The sequence below is a fragment of the Salvelinus alpinus genome, chromosome 13 (assembly GCF_045679555.1).
Source record: "Salvelinus alpinus chromosome 13, SLU_Salpinus.1, whole genome shotgun sequence".
Lineage (NCBI taxonomy): Eukaryota > Metazoa > Chordata > Actinopteri > Salmoniformes > Salmonidae > Salvelinus > Salvelinus alpinus.
In genome coordinates, this window is record NC_092098.1 from 8,173,108 (window position 1) to 8,197,417 (window position 24,310).

At 43.3% G+C, this 24,310-nt stretch overlaps 2 protein-coding genes across 3 annotated transcripts; one reads left to right on the plus strand and one right to left on the minus strand.

Moving 5' to 3' along the window:
• The first annotated feature begins 571 nt into the window (after positions 1-571).
• Positions 572-9,904, plus strand: LOC139536918 (pinopsin-like). Its single transcript, XM_071337642.1, has 4 exons — positions 572-1,075; positions 1,883-2,211; positions 8,579-8,812; positions 8,945-9,904. Exons 1-4 carry the CDS (start codon positions 697-699, stop codon positions 9,176-9,178), a joined length of 1,176 nt encoding a protein of 391 aa, XP_071193743.1. The 5' UTR covers positions 572-696; the 3' UTR covers positions 9,179-9,904.
• Positions 9,905-9,927: 23 nt separating this feature from the next.
• On the minus strand, positions 9,928-15,929 carry LOC139536917 (zinc finger protein ZIC 3-like). Of its 2 annotated transcripts, XM_071337641.1 has the most exons (4): positions 14,506-15,929; positions 14,110-14,273; positions 13,210-13,394; positions 9,928-11,561 (listed from the first exon to the last, which is right to left on the minus strand). In XM_071337641.1, coding segments are annotated over exons 1-4 (1,329 nt in total). In that variant the 5' UTR covers positions 15,485-15,929; the 3' UTR covers positions 9,928-11,560. The 2 variants fall into 2 exon arrangements, with proteins under 2 accessions (XP_071193742.1, XP_071193741.1); XM_071337640.1 differs by lacking the exon at positions 9,928-11,561 and having other exon boundaries at positions 11,883-13,394.
• Positions 15,930-24,310: the final 8,381 nt, after the last annotated feature.

A 24,310-nucleotide genomic window follows, 5' to 3' on the forward strand; every position in this document is an offset into this window, starting at 1 on the left:
CACATCTGTATCCCCAGTCACGTGAAATCCATAGATTAGGGCCTAACGAATGTATTTAAATTGACTGATTTCCTTATAGTGAATGAACTGTAACTCAATAAAATATTTGAAAGTGTTGCATGTTGTGTTTATATTGTGGTTATCAATTAAAACGAAGACAACTGCCAAGGGGACAGTGAGATAAATAAAGAGTTGGCGTTGAGCCGCCTGGGGCCGTTTTGTCGATAGATAGCCTGGTACTCTTTTGGAAGTGTATAGCTACAGATGTATGATTTTAATTTGAGCCAGTTTGCTACAACAGTAAAATAATCCTAAAGCAACAGGAAATGTGAATTATGAGTATTAGAATCAGGCCTAATGGACATTTGTTGTACTGGTTACATTTTTCGTTAGGGCAAATCAAGTCTGACATCTTAAAGTGAATATTACAAACTTTAGAAGCCTTTTTAAACCTTGAATACACTATGAATTTGCATTTCCTTCTGTGCAGGAACATTCTCAGCACCAAAAGACTGATCAAATTAAGAGCCTACATCTGTAGAGCTGCAAGCGAGAGCAGGAGAAACTGAAATCTGCAGGCGACTGATATTTATTGCCCATGTTTGCACTGACAAGGTGTGAGCGGGAGATCCAGAAAAATTCTCCCCGGCCCCTTGAAATTACTCGTCCAGCGCCACCAACTCAGCAAGTGCTACCATGGTAGTTGAGAGCAGCAACTTAAATTTTAGCACCGAGGACAGCTCCGGGACGAACCTCAGCGCTAATGACAGTGTCCGCGACACTCTCATGTCCAGGGAGCAGTCCGAACTCGGCAGGACAGGGCACACAGTGGTAGCCGTGTTTCTCGGTGTCATTTTCCTGTTGGGATTCCTCAGCAACTTATTCGTCCTTCTCGTCTTTGCGCGGTTTCAGGTGCTGAGGACGCCCATCAACCTCATCCTGCTCAACATCAGTGTGAGCGACATGCTGGTGTGTATCTTCGGAACTCCCTTTAGTTTTGCCGCGAGCCTCTATGGCAGATGGCTCATCGGAGCCCACGGGTGCAAATGGTACGGTTTCGCCAACTCGCTTTTCGGTGAGTTGACTTGGTGATCTATAAGCTTCCTATCCTATTCATACTGGTAACGTTTCAGAGAGACTGGAATCTGAGGGAGAAAAGTACGTCATCTCATGTTTCAACAGGTCCCCTCACGCCATGCTCTCTGCCCTGTGTGAGAGATGCTACATGTAGTCTTGAATGTGATGGATGATGAATTAACATAACAGTAAATAAGCAACGAACAGTTTTGATCTTCGAGACGCACTACAGTCAGTTTGACTGGTAAAGAGACATACTGTATTTTGAGTCAAGTGTTCCCGAGTCAAACCAGTCTTTCTTGATACATGTTTGTCTTTTTTTGTTATGTAGGTCTAAGTTTACACTGTATTTTGTCCATAGCTCAACAATATACCAACTGTCACCTTGGTTAAGGCGTCTGCTAACCATTAGAATCATACCTACATCATATTTAGCTGACTGGATTTTTTGCCACAGCGGAAATGATCAACATTGTGCTCCTGTGCATGCCCTGCATGCCTTTCATACACCAAGTGGAGTAACCTGGGCTTGCTCAGGACTTAAAATGCTGACATCTGGAGACAGAGTGTAATTTATATGACAGGTTTTAGAGTGCAAGGGTATGAGTTAAGGATTGCAATGTGAAAACATTTACTTCCTCTATGCTCAAGCATGTGAATGTGTGTGCCACATGCATTGCAATAGCCAATTGGTAATGTACTCCATGTAGACATTCTGGACAGTGTATTGCATAACCTTTACGTTTGAATGTAGCATTATGCTCACCAAAGCTACAATTCTACCTCCATCCATTTCTCTGTGCAGGCATCGTTTCTCTAGTATCCCTGGCAATCCTCTCCTACGAGCGCTACTCCACGATATTGTGTTACACAAAGGCTGACCCGTCTGACTACAAGAAGGCCTGGCTGGCCATCGCGGGCGCCTGGCTCTACTCCTTGGTGTGGACGGTGCCACCTTTCTTTGGCTGGAGCAGCTACGGTCCAGAAGGGCCAGGCACCACGTGTTCAGTGCAGTGGCACCAGCGCTCTTCTAGGAACATCTCCTATGTTACCTGCCTCTTCATCTTCTGCCTCCTGCTTCCCCTGCTGCTCATGATGTTCTGCTATGGGAAGATCGTCTTTGCCATCCGCGGGGTGAGCCAGTGTTGTTGGTTTACGCTGTACGCATTATATTGATCATGGTGAGAATTTTGATGATGATGGTGGGCGTGCTTGCATGTGAAAATGACAATCATGTCAAGGTTGATTATGTCTCTTCGACTGTTTGTCACACAAACAACGTCGTTGGTGTGCTGAAGGAGTTTTCAAATAGCTTTGCCCCGAGTAAACATCTTCACCTCTCTCTGATGGCAGCATCTGTCTCTCAAAAAGCATATTTCATCTCCCTCTCCAGAGAGCCATCAATCTGCCACGGCCCTGTCCTAGACCGCTCCCAAAAGACTGCTCAGAGTGCTTCAGCTTGCTGCCTGACATGTGTAGAAAACTGATTACGATCAAGGCAGCACAAATACATTTTAAAAAACGGTCCTTGAATTGCAGGACTTACACTCTATTTCCTATCATGTCTCTGATGTGTCACTGAAGGGAATTTTTTGCACGTCTCCTTAGGAGACTATTGTTATTGTTAATAAATAAAAAAGACAAACTACTAAATCTTTAGGACTGTGTGATCTCTAGGGCTGTGTGATCTTTAGGACTGTGTGATCTTTAGGACTGTGTGCTCTTTAGGACTGTGTGATCTTTAGGGCTGTGTGATCTTTAGGACTGTGTGATCTTTAGGGCTGTGTGCTCTTTAGGACTGTGTGATCTTTAGGGCTGTGTGATCTTTAGGACTGTGTGATCTTTAGGACTGTGTGATCTTTAGGGCTGTGTGATCTTTAGGACTGTGTGGTCTTTAGGGTTGTGTGATCTTTAGGACTGTGTGATCACAGCAGAATGAATAGATTCCACATGTTATGGTGAAATATCAAAGAGAGAGAAAATAATTGAAAAAGCATGAAGTGGAAATGTCGCAATGTTTGTATAGCAGACCTTAGTTAAATATATTAGCAAGAAATCCTTGAACCACACGTTCAGTCCAATGAAACCATTTATCATGTTGGGACAGCTGTGAAAATCTAGTGGCCAACATCATTAATGCTCAGTTCTGCCAGCTTGCAGTCCTCACTCTGAAAGTGAGGCAGGCTTGCTAGTCCACCTTTCCACTAGTGCAATAGTGAGACATTTGGGACATAAACAAATGAAAACATAAAGGATGCTTGACTCTCACACATTTTTGTGAAAAATATATAGAAGATGAGTAACAGCGGTTGTGGCAATGACACCGTCTGTCTTTCCTCCAGGGGGAAAAATATGCCTAGAGAGGTCAGGTTTACAACAGGCTGTCAGCCTTAACTCAAATATGGCTCATCCACAACACGGTGCCCTTTGAGGTGGTGTCCTTCGCCTTGTGGCGGAAGGTTGGGCGGGAGACGGGGAGAGCTGAGGTTGATTAAGATCGCTGCTGACGCAACCTGTCTGAAAGTCGTCCGTCTTGGTGGCCAGAGCTCGTATAGGTCTCATGAATGAATCACCCCGGGGATTATTTTTCATCCAGATTGAATGTGTCTATCATTGGTCACTAATGACGACAACCTGTGGTACCGCTGGCTTCCTTGTTTTTACACCACATGTCACACAGATGGACCAAGGACAAGACAACATCAGAAGTGTTTTGTAGAAGACTGACTGCCATAAGAGTACATTCTGATGGTAACCAGAATTACCCTGGTTACTCTGAAGCCCTTCTGAAACCAAGCGCTCGGAGCAGCACTCACATTGCCTGTCCTATATCCTAACATAAACGTTTAAGTCTTTGTTCACTCTCCTTTCATTCAGATAGATATTCCCTGTGGCCATTTAGGAACACGTTTTCTTGGTGTTGGGCCACAAATGCATGCCGCTTGGGTATGATTTTGAGCACCAGTTTTGCTACACTTATACACTGTATACCTACTGTGGTTTTATGCTTTAGGCAGTCTTCAGTACAGCTTGACTTTCTCAGCAAGTCCGTAGGACTCAATAATGACTGCGCTGCAGGTGGCTGACAAGTTGGAATGACAGCAGAAATTGACACGAGGTTGTTGATTTACACCCCCATTGTGTTTGATTTCCTTTGTCAGGTGTCAAGGCTTGTTCCACTCCAGTGTCCACTCCGGCGCCGAAAAGAGATGGCCGCCTCGCTTCGCGTTCCTTGGAAAATATGCAGTATTTTGTTTTTTTATGTGTTATTTCTTACATCGGTACCCCAGGTAATCTTAGGTTTCATTACATACAGTCGGGAGGAACTACTGAATATACGATTAACGTCAACTCATCATCGTTCCTACCAGGAATATGACTTTCCCGAAACGGATCCAGTGTTTTGCCTTCCACCCAATACAATGGATCTGATCCCAGCCGGCGACCCTGTGCGACGCCGAAAAAGGGGCAAACGAGGCGGTCTCGTGGTCAGGCTTCGGAGACGGGCACATCGCGCTCCACTCCCTAGCATACTACTCGCCAATGTCCAGTCTCTTGACAATAAGGTTGACGAAATCCGAGCACGGGTAGCATTCCAGAGAGACATCAGGGATTGCAACGTGCTCTGCTTCACGGAAACATGGCTAACTCAAGAGACGCTAACGGAGTCGGTGCAGCCAGCTGGTTTCTTCATGCATCGCGCCGACAGAAACAAACATCTTTCCGGTAAGAAGAGGGGCGGGGGGGTATGCCTTATGATTAACGAGACGTGGTGTGATCATCATAACAACACACAGGAACTCAAGTCATTCTGTTCACCTGATCTAGAACTCCTCACAATCAAATGTCGACCGCATTATCTACCAAGGGAATTCTCTTCAATCATAATCACAGCCGTATATATTCCCCCCCAAGCAGACACATCGATGGCCCTGAACGAACTTTATCTGACTCTTTGTAAACTGGAAACCACACACCCTGAGGCTGCATTCATCGTAGCTGGGGATTTTAACAAGGCTAATCTAAAAACAAAACTCCCTAAATTCTATCAGCATATCGATTGTGCTACCAGGGCTGGAAAAACCCTAGATCATTGTTATACTAATTTCCGCTACGCATATAAGGCCCTCCCCCGCCCCCCTTTCGGAAAAGCTGACCACGACTCCATTTTGTTGATTCCAGCCTACAAACAGAAACTCAAACAACAAGCTCCCGCGCTCAGGTCTGTTCAACGCTGGTCCGACCAATCTGAATCCACGCTTCAAGACTGCTTCGATCACGCGGATTGGAATATGTTCCGCATTGCGTCCAACAACAATATTGACGAATATGCTGATTCGGTGAGCGAGTTCATTAGGAAGTGCATTGACGATGTCGTACCCACAGCAACGATTAAAACATTCCCAAACCAGAAACCGTGGATTGACGGCAGCATTCGCGTGAAACTGAAAGCGCGAACCACTGCTTTTAACCAGGGCAAGGTGACCGGAAGCATGACCGAATACAAACAGTGTAGCTATTCTCTCCGCAAGGCAATCAAACAGGCTAAGTCCCAGTACAGAGACAAAATCGAGTCGCAATTCAACAGCTCAGACACAAGAGGTATGTGGCAGGGTCTACAGTCAATCACGGATTACAAAAAGAAAACCAGCCCCGTCGCGGACCAGGATGTCTTGCTCCCAGACAGGCTAAACAACTTTTTTGCCCGCTTTGAGGACAATACAGTGCCACTGACACGGCCCCCTACCAAAACCTGCGGGCTCTCCTTCACTGCAGCCGAGGTGAGTAAAACATTTAAACGTGTTAACCCTCGCAAGGCTGCAGGCCCAGACGGCATTCCCAGCCGCGTCCTCAGAGCATGCGCAGACCAGCTGGCTGGTGTGTTTACGGACATATTCAATCAATCCTTATCCCAGTCTGCTGTTCCCACATGCTTCAAGAGGGCCACCATTGTTCCTGTTCCCAAGAAAGCTAAGGTAACTGAGCTAAACGACTACCGCCCCGTAGCACTCACTTCCGTCATCATGAAGTGCTTTGAGAGACTAGTCAAGGACCATATCACCTCCACCCTACCGGACACCCTAGACCCACTCCAATTTGCTTACCGACCCAATAGGTCCACAGACGACGCAATCGCAACCACACTGCACACTGCCCTAACCCATCTGGACAAGAGGAATACCCATGTGAGAATGCTGTTCATCGATTACAGCTCAGCATTTAACACCATAGTACCCTCCAAACTCGTCATCAAGCTCGAGACCCTGGGTCTCGACCCCGCCCTGTGCAACTGGGTCCTGGACTTCCTGACGGGCCGCCCCCAGGTGGTGAGGGTAGGTAACAACATCTCCACCCCGCTGATCCTCAACACTGGGGCCCCACAAGGGTGCGTTCTGAGCCCTCTCCTGTACTCCCTGTTCACCCACGACTGCGTGGCCATGCACGCCTCCAACTCAATCATCAAGTTTGCGGATGACACTACAGTGGTAGGCTTGATTACCAACAACGACGAGACGGCCTACAGGGAGGAGGTGAGGGCCCTCGGAGTGTGGTGTCAGGAAAATAACCTCACACTCAACGTCAACAAAACAAAGGAGATGATTGTGGACTTCAGGAAACAGCAGAGGGAGCACCCCCCTATCCACATCGACGGGTCAGTAGTGGAGAAGGTGGAAAGTTTTAAGTTCCTCGGTGTACACATCACGGACAAACTGAATTGGTCCACCCACACAGACAGCGTTGTGAAGAAGGCGCAGCAGCGCCTCTTCAACCTCAGGAGGCTGAAGAAATTCGGCTTGTCACCAAAAGCACTCACAAACTTCTACAGATGCACAATCGAGAGCATCCTGTCGGGCTGTATCACCGCCTGGTACGGCAACTGCTCCGCCCACAACCGTAAGGCTCTCCAGAGGGTAGTGAGGTCTGCAGAACGCATCACCGGGGGCAAACTACCTGCCCTCCAGGACACCTACACCACCCGATGTCACAGGAAGGCCATAAAGATCATCAAGGACAACAACCACCCAAGCCACTGCCTGTTCACCCCGCTATCATCCAGAAGGCGAGGTCAGTACAGGTGCATCAAAGCAGGGACCGAGAGACTGAAAAACAGCTTCTATCTCAAGGCCATCAGACTGTTAAACAGCCACCACTAACATTTAGCGGCCGCTGCCAACATACTGACTCAACTCCAGCCACTTTAAAAATGGGAATTGATGGAAATTATGTAAAAATGTACCACTAGCCACTTTAAACAATGCCACTTAATATAATGTTTACATACCCTACATTACCCATCTCATATGTATATACTGTACTCTATATCATCTACTGCATCTTGCCATCTTTATGTAATACATGTACCACTAGCCACTTTAAACTATGCCACTTTATGTTTACATACCCTACAGTACTCATCTCATATGTATATACCGTACTCTATACCATCTACTGCATCTTGCCATGCCGTTCTGTACCACCACTCATTCATATATCTTTATGTACATATTCTTTATCCCTTTACACTTGTGTGTGTGTATAAGGTAGTAGTTGTGGAATTGTTAGGTTAGATTACTTGTTGGTTATTACTGCATTGTCGGAACTAGAAGCACAAGCATTTCGCTACACTCGCATTAACATCTGCTAACCATGTGTATGTGACTAATAAAATTTGATTTGATTTGATTTGATTTATTTGTTGTGGTTCGACTATTAAGATGAGAGATGACTTTTCATTCATGTAAACAAGTTGAGATTTATTTTTGCCAGATTTCTCTGTTTCGGACACGTTTTCTTATTTGGGGAAAAACGCGACAACTTTAGTTACTAGGTAGTCTACATCTGCGTTGCTAAATTGTAATTGATGGGGGGTAATATTGCTCCATATCCATCAACAAGAAGTTATCTCCACCCCACTATTCTCATCATTACCTATTGTTTACCATGCAGGGAGAACTATTAGTTACATGCAGCATATCAAATGATTAATGGATTTCATGGGGAACACTTGGTCAGAAAAACATTAGAGGTCATGACATCATCGTTTCTTAAGTGGGCAAACAGAATATGTATAGACTTCAAGGAGTAGATCAATGATCATATAGTTTTACTGCACAACGGGGACTGATGCGCATCTCAGAATCAGTGTTGTTTTCTATCATTTAACCATTCGATTTCGGGACTCGAGCCTATCCCATGGGGATTTGACCATCACTTTTTAGCCATTATTAACCATGACCTCTAGCTTCTATGCCTGTTTTTCTAGGTTAAAGCTCACACCCTATGACTGTCTGTGTAATGGTTATATGATTTCCCCGCGTAAACATGAAATAAGCGTGTTTTATGTGTTCATTCCCTGATATACTGACATCACGAGGCAGCCTTTTACACTGCTGCCACTATAACCTAAACCTGACCACTGAGAATGTTAATGACCCGATGGTAGTGAGGCTTTGGTACAGGGTTTTGTCAGTAACTTGAATAAAATGTGTTATCTCCTCAGGTAGCCAAAATCAACCAGTCGTCTGCACAGCGGCGGGAGACCCATGTGTTGGTGATGGTTGTCTCCATGGTGTCCTGCTACCTGCTGTGCTGGATGCCCTACGGGGTGGTGGCTCTGCTGGCCACCTTCGGCCAGGTTGGCCTGGTCAGCCCCACCACAAGCATTGTCCCCTCCATCCTTGCCAAAAGTAGCACCTTTCTCAACCCTGTCATATATGGGCTTTTAAATAACCAGGTAAAAGGCTTATCAACGGGACACTGGCCATTGTTCTACTTCTCAGTGATTTGATATGGAAATGGGGGAAACCTTTTACGTCAGTACTCCGTTATTACACAGTGGACGCATTGATGATGTCATGTGTGCCAGTTCTACAGGTGCTTCCTGGCCTTCATGAGCTGTGGGTCAGAGCCAGCAGGCAGCCACACCCTCCACACCCTGCCCAGCAGCCGAGTGGTTGGCCCTAATGGCAACTCTCCAGCCCCAGAGGAGCCTGGTACACGCGAGCCTCTGGACGGCAGTGGGACCTCCTCGAAGACTCAGACATGTGGCCAGCAGAGAGAGAAACCTGACCTGGTCCTGGTTGTGCACTACACCCCTTGAGGAACAGAGGTATTTTGGGCAGTGGAGAAAGAGCCCACTCCCCTGCTCATATGAGCCAAAACACATGGTGCCCCACACTGCAAAATATGATATGATAGGGGAAGTTATCTATTCTGCTGCAAACTGGAGATACATAAGTATCTCTCTTTTCGTTAGATGGTGTTATTTGTCACCTGGATGTGTAAATGCTCTGTCATTTATATCGCAGCAACCTTTTCCTTCACCCTGCGGTTGAATGTGTGCTGTTCAGCCACAAGGTGGCAGCCTGCTGTAACATTGACCTATGTTGGAGTCTGTAGAGATAAAAACATTCATCCGTTTTAGTAAACCCAGCCCCCCACATACCACCAGATGTAAGATCTCCTGTATATCATCTTTGTACCAAGCGGTCGGTGAGTTGATGTGTCTGCAGAACTTGATGGCAGTGTTTCCGATGTAGATTATGAGATGACAACCCATTGTTCATCATGGGTTCTCTCACATGTAACTAGAACCCGGATGCCTTGTTGTGTACGCATGTTCAAACACAGTAACATTCACAACGCTCCCGGTATTCATGTTGAGAATCACCATTATTTTACAAGATGGTTGTCACATTATTAAGAGGCTCTGATAGGGGGCTCCTAACCTTTTCTTTATCTATGAACATTGTTACACTTTGACATTGGGTTATCATTGATGTAGTGACTTGTTTAATAAAGATGTTTTACAAAGATCGTGTGTAAAGGAAGATTCAGTGTTATTTGGACCGTCACCCTGCTGAAAGGCTGCCCGCTACATCTCCTTTTCACCACTAGATGGCACTATGAGCCCGAATGGGCTTTTATCACTAATGAACCACACCTCACAATGGAATGCCACGAGCAGAGGTAAACCACTTCTAAGGTCATGGCTAGAAGGGTTTCAGCTTTTGTCAGAATTGACTTCTCGTAGCATGTTTAGGAGAACTTAGGCAGCAGGTTAGGAGAATAAACGTGGCAGGTTAGGAAAGGGTTAGGGTTAGCTAAAATGCCAAAAAGAAAAGATACATCTAAAGATCAATTTGACAAAAGCTGGAATCCCATCTAGACATGACCCACTTCAAACCCATGTGATTCATGATGTATCCGCCCTCCTTTTTACGTGGCAGTCCTGTGAAGTTGATTCTTCCTCTTCTTTCTGCATACAGCTACTGGGGCTTATAATATAGCAATAGCTCATCTATCTGTCCAAAATGACCCAGATGTGAAGATAGGAAAGTGGACAAAAATAGGGACCAAAGCAAATGTCTGTAGAGGGAGGGGACCATGATGGAGGGGGGAGAGAGTCATAGACTGGGCCAGTGCTCTGAGCCCAGCAGGTGGTCAGGGGTAGATGTGTACCCTACTAGCCCGGAGGCTTGGTCTGGCACTGAGAGGAGAGACTGTTGAAAATAAGTTTAAAAGTCATGAAGGGGAGTAGACACAAATGCACACACAGAGAGGGGGAAAAATACTTTGGAATCAGAAAAGCGGAGCGACATTTTTGATGAATGATGAGGACCTATAATGTTTAACAAATAGTTTACTTTTCTGTTTCTCACCGGTCTCCAGATAATCAACTAATTATCTGAACGGTTTTATAGTCAAAACCGTTGATTATAAACGGTTTTGTGAATGCTAGGTCTCTAACTTCCCTTCCCTCCTCATCAGCCTCAACTGTAGATGGAATTTCATATTTGTTCATCAGTTTCTCCTCTCCCAAATGTTCCAAAGAGGTGGAAGATTCATTTTTGTTCAGTTGAGTGAGTATGAGAGATGAGAGAAGAGCCAGTAGGAGGTCTTAGTCTGTGACTGGTTAGGCCCCTCGCCTCCTCCTCCCCTGGCTGTTTCCATGGTTGCAGGGTCAGGGGCCCCCCTCCTGCTGGGCCCTGATCCAAGACAGGCCAGCACCTCAGCAGGGGCGCAATTACTGCAGGCTCGAGCCTGTCACCACAACCTTCACCACCACCACCACCATGGCTGACCGCTCCTCTCCTATGACAGGAGTCTCCTCAGAACAGTGCCGTGGAGGTCAATGAGGATGAGTATGGTGAAGAGGAAGCAGGAGAACAGGGAAGATGAAGATATGGGGGAATTTTGAAAAAAAAAAATCGAAATCAAATATGTGGCAAGCATGATTACTCAATCGCTTGGGAAATTGCGGTGATATTACTGAGTACACATTTGATACTTGTGAGGTTGTCCCCCAAAACGCAGAACCGACAGGAAGTCTGTTGACATTGGCACAGCCAGGCTATCCTTTAGAAATCAACACGACTAGACCCCCTCAACGATGACACAGACACTTGCGTGACAAAGGGCCGTTGGAAACTGCTTATATCGGTTGATCCTCTTAGAACGTAGTGCGAGCTAAGCCAGCAGATCTAGACGAATAGAGATGAAGGGTAGGTTGAGGAGGTGCGTAAGGGTTGTGTGCCCGTTCAAGGCCAACAGTAAAATAAACACTTGCAATAGATAATACATGAACGGCGCAGTGCATTGATTTAAATATGGGTTCTCTCTGCTCCCGTGCTCATCGTCAAAATGGCATTCATTATAATAATCTGATAAGGGATATCCAGGTATTTCAACACAATGTCTTCATTTTCTAAGCAGACGATATCTCATAGGCTATATTGAGAGCAGATTAGTGTATGGATCTACACAATGCACAGCATCATGATAAATAAACAGGGAAAGGAGAATTAAAGTAGTACCAATTTATTGGCCATTTGGGATACACTGCACCGATGGAATCCTTTCCAACAAATCAACGAGCCATAAATTAAAGGCCACCATTTTTAAAGGTCAGATTTATGTAATTTATTTTATTGTTCCTGATATTTATTAAACTTTCGCCTCGTTCTATGGCAGTTTACATTTAGCTTTCATTTAATTTTTGAATTCCAGCGGGGAAAACAACAGATGCCTACTTGAGTCTGAATCTGATGCTAGTTTGACGAACTGAACAACATACTATGCCTATACCAGATTGTTTAAATTGCTTGTTTAAAATCTTTCCCTTGATGTTCAACTGAATACTTTCAGATTATTTTGTGTCTTGTGGGCAGTAATGGGTTGTCAACTTTAGCATTGTCCTCAAATACTGGATCTTGGGAATCATTTAGCAAAAGGTAGGTTACGACTCCAAAATCTAAAAAATAAACGCCTAAACATCTCTACAAATGGATCTTATCTAAGTTAGACTCAACATCGTATAAAATGCCCATAAACATATTTCTTATTAAAGTTTTGACTGAAGTTGCATGCCTCTTATGAACGTGATAGAAATATAATTTGTATTTGATTGATTTATATCCGTAAAATGTATACACCAACATTATAATACGTTCCAACAAAAATACAATTAAATAAATTATATTATAAACGGTATATTTTAAGATAGAGAAATGAAGCCATTCATTTTTATGTTGTTCTTTTCTAAAGGCGACATGGAATGTCGACCACAGTAGACCTATCTTTTTCTGTCTTAAAACGGATTCTGACAAAAGAGCTAGCCTATTAACATGCAAATGAGCCTATACTGTTCTTCAACTCTATCTATTAATACATTTCCTCGGTCATCTGCTTTCCTTCTTTCTTTTTATACTATAGGCCTATTTGGCTTTTGCTTCTTCATTTCGTATATTTTTGTGTCTTTCATCATGTATTCATTTATTTGTCTATTTATCAGTAGCCTAGAGGCGTATATAGAGGCCTGCCTATTCATTTAAAGGCTTTGTGTGGGTCACATTTTCATCTGTTATACAGTCAATGTGTAGTCTATTCCAAGGATAAGACTTTTCCAAACATTTGGGAGGGGGGAATACAGAATAGAAATGACTCCAAAATTACAAAATGATGTTATGATGGCGCCTTTAAAGCGTAACACTAAGGCAATGCATAGGCCTATACCCTGTGTTTTCTGTAACTTTGTTGAAAACTTGGCAAACGTAGGCCGATAGGCCTGTGTTCCTAATTCTATTGACGTTTTAGTGTTTACACTTGGACAGTTAACCCTTTCAAACGTACCATTCAACCAAATTGGTTGAGAGATCCTCTTTGAATATTGACTTATGACGCTTGACCAGCAGCATGGATGTTTTTGTCGAGTCTTCGATGGTTGAGGATGTAGGTCTACACGGAGCTGGTGGCGTGGACGACTCATATCCAGAAGTTCCCGTTGGGGAGTTCTCCGAGGTTTGAGATTTGTGAACCTGCGAAGTGAGAACATTTATTGTACATTTGATCATTTAAAACTGTATTTTTTTGATTGATCCAATTGATTGAAAAGAATGCCTATGTAGTCCTTCCGTTGTGTTTGTAATGTTTTGTGTGTGTTTAAAAAAACATTGAAATAATGCAGAAACGTGATTTCTAGGTCATATAGGCCTACAGGTAACTGCCAAAATAACGGAAACACTTGAGTAAATGAGGGATAAAATGTATATTGAAAGCAGTTGCTTCCACACAGGTGTGGTTCCTGAGTTAATTAAGCAATTAACATCCCATCATGCTTAGGGTCATGTATAAAAATACTGGGCAGGCCATTACTTTGGATAGCCCTCATAGGATGGCAATGCTCCCATCCATAAGGCAGGAGCGGTCACAATGGTTTGATGAGCATGAAAACGATGTAAACCATATGCCACGGCGGTCTCAGTCACCAGATCTTAACCCAATTGAACACTTATGGGAGATTATGGAGCGGTGCCTGAGACAGCGTTTTCCACCACAATCAACAAAACACAAAATGATGGAATTTATCGTGGAAGAATGGTGTCGCAACCCGCAGACACTCTATGCCAAGGTTAATTGAAGCTGTTCTGTCTCCTGATGGCCTAACGCCCTATTGACACTTTATGTTGGTGTTTCCTTTATTTTGGCAGTTACCGGTACATTTGCATTCATTCTCCAGAAAAGATGGCTTACCTTCGAGTGTTTCCTCAGAGAGCTGGGATGAGTGTAGGCCTTGTCGCACAGCTTGCAGATGTATGGCTTGTCTGAGGTATGAACGTGCATGTGTTTTTTTCTGTCGCTGCTATTTGCGAACCGCCTGTCGCAGCCTTCGAATTCGCATTTGAAGGGCTTCTCACCTGCCAAAGAAAATATGTAGCCTAATTTTAACATAGACGTGGAGTTCAGAAATTGTAATGCGTTGTAGGTCAAAGTTGCAGTTGGATAGGCCTATTGACTGGTAATTGGCCAAAGTTGGACCCATAGCAGTCTTAAACAAAGAGCATTGTAACTTCAACCAAGTTCAAATAAAACATTACATATTGCGTGTTAGGCCGGTTGGTTTTATAGCATGTATGGCAGGCTCATTACCCGTATGAATCCTCTTATGTATTTTCAAATTTTCCGACCTGGCAAACATTTTCCCACAGCCATGAAAGGGACAATTGAATGGCTTTTCTCCAGTGTGTACACGAATGTGATTGACTAGTTTATACTTCGCTTTAAAAGATTTGCCTTCTCTCGGACAATCCTCCCAAAAGCAAGTATGCAGACTCTGGTCTGGACCGCCGACGTGATCCATGGAGACGTGCGTAACCAGCTCGGACGTACAGCAAAACATCTTGCCGCACGTTTTTTGGGTTTGATTCGTCTGATTCGCATCTATCCATTTACAAGTGACATCCTGCTTAGAGTGCTGTCGCATGTATCGAAAGAAAGCACCGTGACCAGTCTGTGTTGTCACTCTCATGCCCATGTCCACATTGTGACCAAAGTGTCGCTGGGTATCACTGAAATGCGGATGCGGGCCCGAGACAGGTTGATGCGGATCTGCTCCCACGTATATGTCTCCCTGTGTACCCAAATGCGCCCTGCTATTCGCCATGTATCCATTTGGGGATGCGCTCTGTTCACCTATAGACGAAAATAGAGTGTGCGCTCGGTTTTCAGAGATCCTTGGGGGAATTCGCACACTTGCTGTTGCGGTGCGGCTGAAAAGTCCGTGCCGAGTATCTCTTGCTGCGGAATCGACAATGTCTGGAGTGCGATAGGTAAACGTAAAATTCCTGGAATCGATAGCTCTGTATCCATGTGAACCGATGTGGCCTCCGTAGTGGCTTCCTAGCGCAGCTGCGTATCCAGAAACTTGGGGAACAAACTGGGACTTCTGTGCGGGGGCAATGTCTTGACACGCGGCAATGAGATTGAAGGCTGCGAAGTGAGAGGTCTCTCCATACGGGCTGATCCCTAACCGAAGGTCGTTGTCCCCCGGTTCATGTTGTCTTGGTATTCCAACGCCCCCGACACCAAGCGCGGAGAATTGCGCACCACCGTTAACTAGCTTGGTCATTGAAGCGCAGAAGATGGAAAACAAATAAAGCAATACGGAAACCTTTTACAGCTTCATAACAGCCAAATGGTCTCCAACATGGCCATACTGCGCGAAAATCGTATGTATGCTTCCATTCTGTTACATGTTGGCTAACCCACAAAATCGCTTGAAATCAAGGTTTTCAGAGGACACAAAGTGAGAGGGGGTCAAACTCCTAACACTTTCGATTACGTAGGCTATAGTAGCCTAAATGTATTTGGTCGAATCAAGTCAATCACTCCACCCAAATACGACAACAGCAGCACCCATACAGTAACCAATGACATCCAAGATAACCTCTTGGCACGTGATTTTTCGCACAGTGAATGAATTGACAAGCTATTTCCTCATTGCAAACTGGTAGCCTGCATGTCCTCCAAAGCGTCCGTAGTAACACCAAACCCGTCAAGCTGTCCTATTTCTCGTCTATCAAAAAGTGTACCTTTATTCCCATGTCTTCCATGACTCTGCTTCGCGTCATTGCTATACGCTCGACACTAATTACCACCACTTTCTGCAATGATGCTGCTGCTGCTGCTTTAGATCGGCAATGTTTGGAATTTCAGTATTGGGTAATTTAACCAAACCCACACTGTAGTATTTACACCGTAACTTCTCACGTGTTACCGGACAGGTCTTTAAAGCCCATGCCCATGAAAATGCCTCCAAATAAAAATTACATTTGTGCAGGTTGCAAAATGATTACACTGAACCAAAATATAAACGCAACATGCAACAATTTCAAAGATTTGACTCAGTTACAGTTCATATAAGGAAACCAGTCAATTGAAATAAATTCATTAGGCCCTAATCTATGGATTTCACATGACTGGGAATAAAGATATGCATCTGTTGGTCACAAATACCTTTAAAAAACAGTAAGGGTTTGATTCAGAAAACCAGTCAGTATCTGGTATGACGCAAAGAGTTGATCAGGCTGATTGTGGAATGTTGTCCCACTCCTCTTCAAAGTCTGTGCAAAGTTGCTGGATATTGGCGGGACCTGGATCACACTTTCGTACACGTCGATCCAGAGCATCCCAAACATGATCAGTGGGTGACATGTCTGGTGATTATGCAGACCATGGAAGAACTGGGCCATTTTCAGCTTCCAAGGAATTGTGTACAGATCCTTGCGACATGGGGCCGTGCATTATCATGCTGAAACATGAGCTGACTGACGGCAGCGGATTAATGGCACCACAATGGGCCTCATGATCTCGTCACGCTATCTCTGTGCATTCAAATTGCCATCCATAAAATGCAATTGTGTTCATTGTCCGTAGCTTATGCCTGCCCATACCATAACCCCACCTCCACCATGGGACACTCTGTTCACAACGTTGACAAGGGGCCATGCAGGCTACCTTGCGACATGAGGCTGTGCACTATCATGCTGAAACATGAGGTGATGGCGGCGGATGAATGGCACTACAAACGGCCTCAAGATCTCGTCACAGTATCTCTGTGCATTCAAATTGCCATCCATAAAATGCAATTGTGTTCATTGTCCGTAGCTTATGCCTGCCCATACCAACACCCCACCACCATGGAGCAGGCACTCTGTTCACAACGTTGACATCAGCAAACCGCTCTCCCACACAACGCTATACAAGCTGTCTGCCATCTGCCCAGTACAGTTGAAACGGAATTCATGCGTGAAGAGCACACTTCTCCAGCGTACCAGTGACCATCGAAGGTGAACATTTGCCCACTGAAGTCAGTTACGACACCGAACAGCAGTCAGGTCAAGACCCTGGCGAGGACGACGAGCACGCGCATGAGCTTCCCTGATACGGTTTCTGACAGTTTGTGTGGAGGTCCTGGGCTGGCGTGGTCACATGTGGTCTGCTGTTGTGAGTCCGGTTGGACGTAATGCCACAAATTCTCTAAAACGACATTGGAGGCTTCTTATAGTAAAAAAATGAACATTTGATTCACTGACAGCAGCTCTGGTGGACATTCCTGCAGTCAGCATGCCAATTGCATGCTCCCTCAAAACTTGAGACATCTGTGGCATTGTGTTGTGTAACAAAACTGCACATTGATATGCCACACCTGTCAGGTGGATGGATTATGCAAAGGAGAAATGCTCACTAACAGGAATGTAAACAAATTTGTGCACAAAATATGAGAGAAATAAGCTTTTTGTGCGTGTGGAACATTTCAGGGATCTTTTATTTCAGCTCACGAAACCAACACTTTACATGTTGCGTTTATATTTTTGTTCACTGTACATAAAAATATCTGGGTCATTTGATCCTGTCCGGCCCCATGCATGTTTGAAAATAAAAGTAGTGTATTTGAAACAACTGATATTTTGCTACAGAATTCATAATAACACAAGTAGCCTGTCAATTGTGTAAATATGTGTTATTTCCTGAATTTATAGACAGGCCCCAATAGACGAATATGTCCGAAAAACCGAGATAATTGCTAGCTTAGGCTACTGTTTAACACACAGGAAACATTTCAGTGTATTTATGCAACAATGTTATTGAATATTTTATCACCAATCACTTACACGTCATTTGAAAGGGCTGTTTATGTGCGCATAGGCCTAAAAATGGGGAGATTTCAGGGAGGTTTTATGTAGCCTAAGGTTTAGACTATATTTGTTTATCCCAATAATCACTTCTGTTTCAGAGCAATTGAGCAATTTCATCCAGTTTTGCTGCCACGTGTAGGTTATAGTGGTAGGCTATAGTGGTAGGTTATAGTGGTAGGCTATAACACTGTGACCAGACAGTTAAAAATTCAAACAAACAAAATTAAAATATGGTTAGCTGAATGACTATAGTTGCTATAATTTTTTTTCTTTCTGTTCTATTGGCCTATTATCATAGTTTTTACCTACATAAAGTTCAATATCAACCTGAACCACAATTTCAATAAATATAGCCTAAGAATAGACAACATTACGATTTGCATTGGTGTATGTGTGATTAATTCAAGGCTTTTAAAAGCTAGAATCCTTAGTTGCTACATCCATTTTTTGACTTATAAATTAATGATATATACCCATTGATTCTTGAGGAATATACTGTCTGGTCCATAATTATGGGCACCCTTGATAAAGATAAGCAAAAATACTACACAATAAATAATACACACTGAGCTATATTGCATTGCATGCTATTTTTTGTGTGAAAATTAGAGTACCCGTTTAAAGTTTGGGTAAACCTACTCATTCAAGGGTTTTTCTTCATTTTTACTATTTTCTACGTTGTAGAATAACAGTGAAGACATCAAAACTATGAAATAACACATATGGAATCATGTAGTAACCAAAAAAAAGTGTTAAACAAATCTAAATATTTTTTTTATTTGAGATTCTTCAAAATAGCCACCCTTTGCCTTGATGACTGCTTTGCACACTCTTGGCATTCTCTCAACCAGCTTCATGAGGTATTCACCTGGAATGCATTTCAATTAACAGGTGTGCCTTCTTATAAGTTAATATGTGAAATGTATATCCTTCTTAATGTGTTTGAGACAATCAGTTGTGTTGTGACAAGGTAGGGGTGGTATACAGAAGATAGCCATATTTAGTAAAAGACCAAGTCTGTATTATGGCAAGAACAGAAACGACAATCCATCATTAATTTAAGACATGAAGGTCAGTCAATGGGGAAAATGTCAAGAACTTTGGATGTTTCTTCAAGTTCAAGCGCTAGGATGAAACTGGCTCTCATGAGGACCGCCACAGGAAAGGAAGACCCAGAGTTACCTCTGCTGCAGAGGATAAGTTAATTCGAATTACCAGCCTCAGAAATTGCAGCCCAAATAAATGCTTCACAGAGGTCAAGGAACAGACACATCTCAACATCAACTGTTCAGAGGAGACTGAGTGAATCAGGCCTTCATGGTCGATTTGCTGCAAAAAACACTACTAAAGGACAACAATAATAAAATAGAGACTTGCTTTGGCCAAGAAACACGAGCAATGGACATTAGAACAGTGGAAATCTGTCCTTTGGTTTGATGAGTCCAAATTTAGGTTCCAACCGCTGTGTCTTTGTTAGACGCAGAGTAGGTGAACTGATGATCTCTGCATGTGTAGTAACCACCGTGAAGCGTGGAGAAGGAGGTTTGATGGTGCTTTGCTGGTGACACTGTCAGTGATTTATTTAGAATTCAAGGAACACTTAACCAGCATGGCTACCACAGCATTCTGCAGCGATACACCATCCCATCTGGTTTGGGCTTAGTGGACTATCATTTGTTTCTCAACAGGACAATGACCCAACACACCTCCAGGCTGTGAAAGGGCTATTTGACCAAGAAGGAGAGTGATGGAGTTCTGCATCAGATGACCTGGCCTCCATAATCACCCGACCTCAACCCAATTGAGATGGTTTGGGATGAGTTGGACCACAGAGTGAAGGAAAAGCAGCCAACAAGGGCTCAGCATATGTGGGAACTCCTTCAAGACTGTTGGAAAAGCATTCCAGGGGAAGCTGGTTGAGAGAATGCCAAGAGTGTGCAAAGCTGTCATCAAGGCAAAGGGTGGCTACTTTGAAGAATCTCAAATAAAAAATATATTTTGATTTGTTTAACACTTTTGGTTACTACATGATTCCATGTGTTATTTCATCGTTTTGAAGTCTTCACTATTATTCTACAATGTAGAAAATAGTAAAAATAAAGAAAAACCCTTCAATGAGTAGGTGTGTCCAAACTTTTGACTGGTACTGAATATTATTTTATACTAATACAATTGCTCAGAAAAAGAGACGTTGTTTAATAATAACTGTAAAAGATAAGGGTCAAAATGATTGGCACCCCTGTTTTCAGTTCTACTCCATCACCCTCCCCTTCTGAGGATAATGGCACTGAGCCTTTTTGTAAATGTTTTGTGAGATTAGAGAACACTTTGGATGGGATCTTAGACCATTCCTCCATACAGAATCTTTCCAGATCCTGATATCCTTCATCTGTTCTTATGGACTGCCCTCTTCAATTCAAACCCCAGGGTTTCAATGGGGTTCAAGTCCAGAGACTGAGATGGCCAATGCAAAATGTTTATTTGTATGGTCAATGAACCATTTCTTTGTGGATTTTGATGTGTGCTTGGGGTTATTGTCTTGCTGGAAGATCCACTTGCGGCCAAGTGACAGTCTCCTGGCAGAGGTAACCAGGTTTTTGACTATAATAACATCAAAGATCCATCACAATATTTTATCGTAGGTATGAGGTACTTTTCTGCATATGCTTCTGTTTTTCAATATCAAACCCACCACTGGTATCACAACCCGCCGTGATTGGGAGTCCCATAGGGCGGCGCACAATTGGCCCAGCGTCGTCCGGGTTAGGGTTTGGCCGGGGTAGGCCGTCATTGTTTAATAAGAATTTGTTCTTATCTGGCTTGCCTGGTTAAATTAAGAATAATAAATAAATGTTGTGTGTGGCCAAAAATATTTATTTTCATGTTATTATTTAACCATAGCACCGGTTCCAATCCAAGTGCCAATAAAGTTGAACAAACTCCAGGCGGTGTCACGGATCAGATTGGGCCATTACGGAGTCCCTCCGTAGGTAGTCTATCACATAGAGTACCAGGTGCAGCAGACCGTAGCTCTAATGAAACGAATAAATAAATACAAGAATGAACTATCCAGGTAGTCTGGTCTATGACATTTCTACTTCGGGGAAAACAGAGCTCAAATTTGAAGCCGTGCATTTAATCGTAATCCCATTTTTGTAAAAACAGTTTGGAGCCATTGGAAACTATAGGCCTGGCGGATCAAAACGTACAATTGAGGAAAACCTGAAGCTTCCCCCATCATTAACATGGACCTACTTTTTGGATGCAAGAAGCATCTCCCTTTGCTATCCATCTACTTTCTCAGCCATCTAAGAAATGCCAGCCCCTAGTTATGATGTTTTTTGGCATCCGCTTGCTGCAGGGATGTCCCTCTGTTTCCTATCTGCGCCACCCGGTCTCCCGGGTGGCGCAGTGGTCTAGGGCACTGCATCGCAGTGCTAGCTGCGCCACCAGAGTCTCTGGGTTCGCGCCCAGGCTCTGTCGCAGCCGGCCGCAACCGGGAGATCCGTGGGGCGACGCACAATTGGCATAGCGTCGTCCGGGTTAGGGAGGGTTTGGCCGGTAGGGAGGGTTTGGCCGGTAGGGATATCCTTGTCTCAGTATGTAAAAAAAATATGTAATAAAATGTATGCACTCTACTGTAAGTCGCTCTGGATAAGAGCGTCTGCTCTTGGCCGGTAGGGATATCCTTGTCTCAGTATGTAAAAAAAAAAAATGTAATAAAAATGTATGCACTCTACTGTAAGTCGCTCTGGATAAGAGCGTCTGCTAAATGATTAAAATGTAAATGTAAATGTATTTGAGGAGTCAGTAGGATCACTGTGATCCATGGTTCGAGGGCTCTCGCTGATTTTTTCACAAGTAAGGTGTGTTCAATAACCCCATAAGCAAACACATTGATACAATTCACGCAACAACACAAAACAATTGGATTGGTAATATTATGTTGGTGATAGGCAATAAACATGTGCACTAACCAATCTAGCGTGTTGGGACGTTATATACAGATTCGTTCAAATGGCCTCCGCATCAGAGGCATCAGCAATCTCATTCAACTATTATTCAGAGGCCTTTGGCATTGAAAAGGAATTATCCGCAACCACAGAGTAAACATGAATTAATTATTTGTGATGATCACTCCTTGAGTCCTTGGTCGAAATGCAAAGCATTGAATGCAGGCCTCAATAGCAAGCTCCTTAATAATTCAAAACTCAAAAGGCAGCGTACACAGTGCTTGCCTTGGGCAGGAGCTCACCGGAGCTCAGTGCATGCACTTCAAATATTCTACTGCCTGATCTCCTGTTCCTCATAGATTATTAGCTCAGAAGTATTGTGGAGCTCCTGCACCTAAATATAAACATTACCAGCACCCAAAATGAGTACAAGCACCTAATTCAGTCCAAGTAAAGTACCGAGCATACGCGATTCGGTTCATAGTAACCGAGTCCCATTTATTAAATCAATATCAAAACACTCTCATGATCATAAGGGCACCAGTATGAGACAAAGGATGTTGAGGCTTCAGGAAGTTGAAACGTCTCTGAGCCTGATCTTTAATACAGATACAGTAGCATAGATTGAATTTGGTCAAAGTCATGGCCAAATGGATTAAATAGATCTAACGAACGCATCCCCAACCAACATGTTACATTTTTTTTTATGTCTGTGTATGTAAATAAATGCTAAGATTATGTTCTGAGCTGTCAATTTGTCAAGAAGAAATATGATTCAGGGATGGTAACCATTTTTAGATGTTCTTGTCCCTGGTAGGACGAAATGTTGTATCAGGATCCTCCATGTTTTGTGAGAGTCTGATGTTTCAATGAGTTGGAAATATTATTGAAATATTTGTCAGTGAGAAAGATTTGAAATATTTCTCACGGCGTGACTTTGATTTTGTAATGTTTAATGTTATCACAGCCTTTGATATGGAAGAACATTTTGTAATTTAAACTATTCCAACACTAGTAGTGGCAATGTAAGAACAAAGGATATTTGTGACTATGTCTCATTTCTGTGTCACTTATGAGACATGTATCAATTGATCCTTACTCACCATTGTCACAATACGCTCATTGTATAATTGATGGGTAAATATTATATTTGACACTACGGTTAACTTTCCATGTCCCTGTGTGTTTCAGTATTAACAAAAAGCAGAAGCAGCATCAATAGTGAAGCTTAAAATCATTTAAAAAAGGAAAATCCCTACTATTGAGTCTTCAACAGTAGTATACAAGGTATTGATTTCCTATATATCTATACGCATTGCTTGTGTTCTTATTGAATCTCATTTGGAAACAAAGTCAAGGAAGAGAAAGTAAACCACTAGCCTAACCAGTATTAATCATACACATATAGTTCAATAAAAAAAACAACAGTGCATTTGAATGTGTCTATGTCCGCTATATTTCAGCAAACCCACCAGTTCAGAGGTCAAATAAAGTACATTGTATCCGTCATGTACATTATCAGTGATGTGTCATCCAACCCGTGATTGCTCAGAGTTTGTTGAGTATAAGTATTGAGCTCTTTGTCTGCCAGTGACAGCAATGATGCAGTCTGTCTCTAATATCCCTTATCAAATGACCTGCCATTCATACTACAAACTATAATCCATAAACACAGACAGTCCTGTATTGACGATGACCTAACAATTGACAAAACCTGAACAAGCTAACATCACATTACCCAACGACAAAATGCACAGACTATTACTTGAACAATTGCAGTCCGCCATGAGGTTTGTAAAACGGAAACTGAACACTGTACATGCATTCTTGTAACCTGTCCCAAACATAATCCGTACCCCAAAAAATGTATTACCACAAAATCTGTCCATGTATTTCAAATGTTTTCACATTAAAACCATCCCCAAACCCTTTGCCCTCTAAAAGTTATTTATCGCAGAGGAGAAAAGTGAGAAGAGGGTACAGTACCTTGGAGGAGCCTATGACAAGATCCCCAATATAAGCATACAGGACAGTGGGCCACTCACTTAAGACTACAGATTCTATTTGGGCCAGTAGCTTTTATGAGGAGATACTAAGAAGGAGCCTTTGTGAGAATTTGGATGGCACATTAAACCTGCATTATATGAGCCATTAGAAGAGAACGATATTGGACTTGAGGTTTCTTTTTAAAGTACAGATCAAGGATCTGATCATACAGCGTATGTGGAAGAAGAGGGGGAGGGAGGGAGGAGGGAGGGTGTTAAAGTAGTGGTGTCCCATTCCCTTATAAAAGGAGCTCTTGCT

Bases quoted from the DNA above. Each gene is read 5' to 3' on its own strand.
- LOC139536918 (XM_071337642.1), top strand. From the start codon at position 697: ATGGTAGTTGAGAGCAGCAACTTAAATTTTAGCACCGAGGACAGCTCC. The intron at 1,076-1,882 runs GTGAGTTGACTT...TTCTCTGTGCAG, and splicing joins TTTCGCCAACTCGCTTTTCG to GCATCGTTTCTCTAGTATCC. The intron at 2,212-8,578 runs GTGAGCCAGTGT...TTATCTCCTCAG, and splicing joins TCGTCTTTGCCATCCGCGGG to GTAGCCAAAATCAACCAGTC.
- LOC139536917 (XM_071337640.1), bottom strand. From the start codon at position 15,484: ATGACCAAGCTAGTTAACGGTGGTGCGCAATTCTCCGCGCTTGGTGTC. The intron at 14,274-14,505 runs GTAATGAGCCTG...TTTCTTTGGCAG, and splicing joins ACATAAGAGGATTCATACGG to GTGAGAAGCCCTTCAAATGC. The intron at 13,395-14,109 runs GTAAGCCATCTT...CTCACTTCGCAG, and splicing joins CTCTGAGGAAACACTCGAAG to GTTCACAAATCTCAAACCTC.